This window comes from Cyprinodon variegatus, unplaced genomic scaffold, assembly GCF_000732505.1.
Source record: "Cyprinodon variegatus isolate N-32 unplaced genomic scaffold, C_variegatus-1.0 Scaffold538, whole genome shotgun sequence".
Taxonomy (NCBI): domain Eukaryota; kingdom Metazoa; phylum Chordata; class Actinopteri; order Cyprinodontiformes; family Cyprinodontidae; genus Cyprinodon; species Cyprinodon variegatus.
The window spans coordinates 576,558-582,931 of record NW_015150991.1 but is presented as its reverse complement, the minus strand read 5'-3'; the positions used below and the strand labels follow the sequence as shown (position 1 = coordinate 582,931).

The 6,374-nt window shown below is 37.4% G+C and overlaps 2 protein-coding genes across 5 annotated transcripts in view; both read right to left on the bottom strand.

Annotated features, from left to right (window-relative positions):
• LOC107095333 (retinoic acid-induced protein 1-like) overlaps window positions 1–1,657 on the bottom strand; it is a 13,251-nt gene extending 11,594 nt beyond the window's left edge. For both annotated transcript variants that reach the window (XR_001481736.1, XM_015391377.1), the window contains exon 1: window positions 1,477–1,657. The gene's annotated coding sequence lies outside the window, so the exon portion shown is untranslated. The remainder of the gene's footprint in view (window positions 1–1,476) is intronic.
• Window positions 1,658–3,642: 1,985 nt separating this feature from the next.
• Window positions 3,643–6,374, bottom strand: part of LOC107095330 (myosin phosphatase Rho-interacting protein-like) — a 55,416-nt gene continuing 52,684 nt past the window's right edge. For 2 of the 3 annotated variants that reach the window (XM_015391371.1, XM_015391373.1), the window contains one exon: window positions 3,643–4,585. In XM_015391371.1, coding sequence (XP_015246857.1) covers window positions 4,514–4,585 — 72 coding nt within the window. In that variant the 3' untranslated portion in view covers window positions 3,643–4,513. Of the gene's footprint in view, window positions 4,586–5,123; window positions 5,186–6,374 lie in introns of all 3 variants that reach the window. The other variant, XM_015391372.1, reaches the window with a different exon arrangement.

The window sequence follows — 6,374 nt, the reverse complement described above, 5'->3', positions numbered from 1 at the left end:
AATCCATAAAAACTGAACTTCAATCCCCAGATTACGTACTCGGTATAATGATAACAAATTTTCTAGCATAATATCCTCCCTACATTTAGACACCGTATTTTTAAGACTAGTCAATGCTGCACTTGAATCTGAACATATTAATATTCTCAGGGGTTTGACTTCCTCTATCCAGTATAATGCCAACATGATTGCTTGTAGGTGAAGCTGAGCGCTCTCTTCCTTCGTGGTGCCCTTTAAGATTAAGATCCAGAATTTTGAGAAAAAAAAGTCAGAATTTTGAGGGAAAAAAGGGTCAGAATTTTGAGGAAAAAAAGGTCAGAATTTTGAGGAAAAAAGTCCGAATTTTGAGAAAAAAAGTCAGAATTCTGAGATTAAAGTCAGAAATCTGACTTTTTTCCCCATTTTAATTCAGTTAACTTTTTTTTTTCTCCAGTGGCCCTAATCCTCTTCCGTATTAATGCCTAAAAATGACAGAAAATGACTGAAACAAACAAAACATTTCTTCTGCGGCAGATTAAACATAATTAAAAGCCCAAAGTCGATGACAGGAAAGCCCCGGATGAGTGCATTAAATCTCCATCCGCCTCTAGTGACCTGCTCAGGAAATGCCAAACAAAGAGAAAGTTTTGTTTTTCTCTTTTCTACAGAGGTAGTTCTAGATATTAACCAAAACCAAACTGAGGGGCAAAGGAAACTGTTAAACCGCGAGCCTTTAGTCTCACCGCTGCCATAAACTAGCTACCTGACGTGTACCTGATATTAAATCCTGCAGTAAAAAACAAACACAGGAAAATAAAGTCACCGAGCGGCAAATTTACCCTCAAACTTGGTTTCAGGTTACTTCAAAATGCAAACAGTTTGAATAAGTTATTTTAAGAGTTGAATACTTTTATAGAAAAGCAGCTAACTTTTCGCAACAGACACTGACAGGCTAGTTAGCTTAGCCAGCTTAGCCGTGGCTGTCTTCCCTCGTGTCAATTTCCGTTGGATATTTAATAAACTCAAAGACATTCGTAAAAAGACCAAATATTTTGACGTGAAGTGATTTATTAATACATTTCCTCCAACCGACAACTATGTAGAGCAATTTCGGCTACCTCCGTTTTTCCACCAAAAATATTTAATTTAATAAAATGCCAATTTGCAACCATAAAAATACTGTCTCTTCCTCTCGAGCGTGAGGAAACTATCCAACGCAAGTATAAAGAAAAACTAAAAGTTTAAGCACAAAAACTAACCTTAACCTATTTTAGTTGATTCCGAATAACAGAATGTGTAACTTTGATGGAATAAAATATTTGACATTTCTAAATACCTGTTCTAAAAAAAGCGACAAACTACATTTAGTTAAATTTAAAAATTCCTTTAATGGAGTTTGGCACTGCGTTCATGTAAACGGTCCGCATTGGGGCAAGGCCCGGCTGGGTGAAACAAAGACAGGACGGACGGAGGTGAGGGCTTCTCATCATAACTTACCCGGACGAGAAAAATCTCTGCGTTTTTAAACATTCAGAAAGGATTTCATCATTGCCAGTGTCTCCTTTAACAGCACTTCCTTTTCCTATCAATTCTACTGGAGCTAGGAGAGAAAAAAGCCCTTCATTAAATAAATATCCACTCACTTTCCAGGAACAGACTACTCTGATAGCAGCGTCATGTTGGAACTTAATCTCTGACTTCCGGTTTCAACCTTCAAAATAAATCACTTAAATTACGCAATAGCTAATATAGTATAATATAGTACTAATATAGTAAATATCGATAGATTTATTTCAAGGCTGCCTCAGTAATATCTCAATTCCTGAACTTAAAAACACATTGACTGAGGGAATATTCTAATGCACAAAAAAAATCCCATGAAAGCTTTTAGAGGAAAAAGTAAAAAATATTTAATATTTTATTTCATTTAAAACATACTCCAAAAATGAACTAAATATCTTAGGTTTTCTCCTCCGCCTCAACATGGACCTAAATAAATTATTTTAAAAACTTTAAATTACATTTATGATTCCAAGCAATTCATCAGCTCAAAATATAAATAGAAAAAAATCATCTATGTGGGGAAGAGGATGATTCAACCCTCGTTTTCCATTGTAATAATTCAATTCAGTTTATTTCTATAGCACCAATTCACAACACGTCATCTCAAGGCACTTTACAGCTCACCTGATCATAAAGCAATCAGAAGAAGAGAGCACATCCAACCAGTCACAGTCAGAGAAACAGGACTACACTGGAGAAACAGGCCGATCTCAAACATCTATAAACAAAGGAGTTGATGGCAGCAGCACAGCTGATATTTCTTTCCAGGATGGTGTCACCGCCAAACAGGAACAGACAAGGTGAAGAAAACCCACATTTTTTAAGAGAATTTTTTTACTGGTTGCGCTCAAAATCCCTAAAAAAAAAGGATCTCTCCTGTACCAATATAAAGTTTGGAATAATTGCCCGAGATCAACAAAGGGAATTTATAATTAATTGTATTGTTCTGATGAAATTCTTCATGCACAGATTTAGTCAAACCAAAACTCTCCATGCAAGGACAGGATTTAAGAATATAAATGTACTCATTTTATCCTTTAAAAAACAAAAATCTATGTTATTCTTTCCAAATGTGATTTTTAAATGACATTTATCCTATCGTATTCCATAATATTCTCTATCTCTCCCTTCATATGTTATTTGTTATAAGCCTTTTTATAAATTAATTGTATTTGTTAATACAGTTCAATATTGTTGCATTTCATTTTTATGTTTTAGGCAAACTGTCAGGGAAGTAGCGTTAGATGAACCTACAGCAGAGATTGACATGGAGTCAGTTATATGCATCATCAGCATTCTCCGTGCTCCTTCCTGCAGGGCTGGACACATTGGCTCAAATACTGCAATCTGAAAAGCCTTTTTTCCTCCTTAAGTATTGATCTTAAGTTTTGTTCAGTTAAATTTTAAAAAGATGGCTTTGCTGATAGGAAAGCTCAGAAACATTTGTAATGTTTTGTGGCGTTCCCTTCTCACAATGCCACAAGATATCAAACAATATCACAGACTTCAAAAGATCACTTAAAGGAGTGATTTAGTTTGTTTCATAGGGAGCTTTAGGGGCAGAAAAATACCAATTTAAGCTGCACATTAGGTCATGAACCAAGGTTTAAATTTTGATATATGAACTAATTAAGTTGGTAAAGGTTTAACATAATAAACGATAGCTGGACCTCACCTAATTTAACTCCATTTTTATATTTATGTTGATTTACTGCTACCTCGTTTTTGCACCCACTGTTACACCTAGATGCAAATTTCATGCAGACTTTTTAAAAATATTTTTAATAGTAGAACAATTCTCTTAAATTATAAACCAACTGGTCTGATACACTATATTTTGTGATTTACAGAAGGAAGTTTTTTTTTTTTTAGCTTCCTGTTAAATCCAGAATAGAATCGTTCTCTCATATAGTGCTTTTGGTCCCACTCGGAATTAGTGTTGAATTAGAACTCTACGTAGTGTATATCTTACTCAAGTTATTGTAATAACTCTAAAAGAGTCCATGTACTTTGACACCGCATATTTAACACTGTGGAATTTACTGTATACTGTCCATTAGAAACATTAAGGTGAAACATTGGTACAACCAGACACTTCGAAAGGGTGCAAAAATATTTATTGCTAATAAACCTGTAGTCAGTTGGTGTATATTTGCTTTATATTTACAATAATAGAGTACAGAGGAGTGGGAATGTAAAAAGAAAAATCCCAGCCATTTAAATAAATACAACGGGACTGCCACGGAACAAGACTACAAACACAAAGCAACTGGAGCAACTCCTATACAGCTGGGCCAACGACTGCTGTGAGAGCAAAACAAACAAAAACTATAGCATTCAATGTAATTAAATTATAGTCAGGAAATCTGTCCATAAGCATTCAGTTTACCTTTCCAGGAACGTTGGTTTTGAGTGAACCTAGCGCCTTTTTTCTTTACTTTGGAAGACAGAAGCAACACAGATGTTCGTTTTTCTTCAAATGGAGCCGAGCATGTTCATTCTGTGTTTACTGACGTGTGATAAAGGTGCAGAGGAGCCACAACGGCCAGATCACTGGAGACGTTCCTATAGTGCTGGTATGCAAGTGTAACTTCTTAATATGCACTTTTGTTTTTTTTGTTTAGCCAGTCAACATTACAGCTAAATGTCTTTGGCTAGCAACAGTCTATAGTGTTAAAACAGTAGCTTACACAGTCATAGTTTAGTGTATGCACGGCAGATGCTCTTTTTTAAAAACATTATTTACAGTAAGACATAGAAAATACAAAAAGAAAATGTCACAGTTAACTGAAGTGCATGGAATGCAAAACTCTAGACATGAAACTCAAACTTCATAGCGTGTCTTCTTTAATAACATACATGATCCGTGTTCAGTGACCAGTGTTTAGTGTTTCTAAATAAGTCGTAGCAGAGCTAAAATTTAGTGGATTTCTAAACATGCAGCATGGCAGGCAGGCGTGATGAGGCGCCGTCAGAACTCCTTAGCGTCTTTGTTTTCAAACAGGTGGAGTCTCTGCTCTGCAGTCAGCCCTTCCTTCAGACTCTGGAGGGAAAAAAACAAACAGGAAAAACATTTTAGGCAATTCTCACTACACTGCACTGGAAAAACGATCTAGAAATAAGTAAAGTTTTCTTATATTAGGTGTATTTACCCTTAATTTCAGTAGGTAAATGAGATAGTTTGCCAATGGAATGAGTATTTTTACTCTTAAAATAAGATAAAATGCACTTGAAATAAGACAAAGCAATTGTGTTTTCTTATTTTAAGTGTAAATTGTCTTGTTCCATTGGCAAAATGTCTCTTAATTCCTAAATCCAAGAACAAAAACAGTTATTTTATGAATAAAAAATGACTTATCTAAATTTAGATTTTTTTCCAATGTATGGCTGGGATTTCCCTCACTAGTTTTCTTTTGTCACTCGTTGATTTTAAAATCCCAAGTAGGTTTCTTAGCTTTTACTTTTAAGGAGTTCTTTGAACAGTAAATAATTCTGCATTGACTAACGATCATTGTCAGATCTTGAGTGGAAGACGGTAGGGTGTGTTACACCGACCCATGGGTGTGTCTGCTTTGGTTTACCTAAAGCAGAGGAGGGCAGAGGTCTCCAGCTAACTGTCCCAGGGCATGTCTCGATTCACAGACTGAGGATAGAAGGGGAGGAAAGAAAGACAAACACACACCAGCAAGTGTGTGTTAGACCACTGTGGTGTTTTATTTGCAACAAAATCCTAAGACTGCATTTCTGATGGAGACATCATCTACAGCGCCTTGGACTTTTCCCCCACATCTTGACTCAAAAATGCATTAAAAACAGATTTTATGTGATAGATCAACACAAGTTAGAGCTCAGATTTAAAGGGGTCATAGAATGATTATGTAGGGTATTTGATGCTGCTCCTTAGGTCTCTGAATAGGTTGTGTAACATTGGTTGGGCTGAAAATGGTATATTTGCTGTTCTATGAGCCCTAATGCAAGCCTGGTTAAAGGTCCTAGAATGAAATGGCAGGTTTTCTTCCTTTTATGTTATGCTCATGAATATTTAGATGAGCTGCGCCCTGATTGGTTGGTTTACAAAAAGCAAAGCTGCATCATAGCAACAAGCACTCACTCACTGAAACATCAGATTGTTGATATGGTAGGGTGAACAGACGTCCTGCTTTTCCCAGTAATGTCCTACTTTTCATAATTAAAAAAAGTCTGGGGGGTATGGCAGGCGGGGGGAAGCACGGGGTCGCCGGTGTCCAGGGTACCGTCACCGGGTCGGGTTTGGTCGCTCTGTCCCCGGCCGGCTCCCTGCCCCCGTCCGTCGGGGTTCCCTGACCAGCCCCGAAGCTGACGGCTCGGTTCTAGTGCCCGGTCTGGTCCAGTCAGCGGCCCAGCAGATCCTGCTTTGAACTGTCCAAGATTTTGAAAGCTGTCTTCCCTAAAATGCTTGGAGCAAATGAACAGCTGAACATCAAACTTTACAGGGATCTTCTGATGGACAAACATAATCCATGCCTGTCGAGTCTTTGGATCCTTTGGAAGACTGTGAATATGTTCCCCTTTCTCCTCGCAGCCTGGAACCCTGCATTCACGCCTTTGGTTATAGAGAAACTGCCTGCTTTGTAATTCTAGTAGAAGAAAACCCAACTGTAGGCTAAACAGCTAAACTGGTGTCTTCCATCTACCTCTATGCATGTTCTCTTGGGCTGTGAACCAGTGGGCTGATTTGTATGTCAATTTCGGGGCGTGACTTAAGTATAGGCCAGAACCAAATAAGGCAACATCCGCAAGTTTTCGTCAACTCAGGGCTTTGTTTCGATTCGTCATTTTATAGTGGAAGTTTA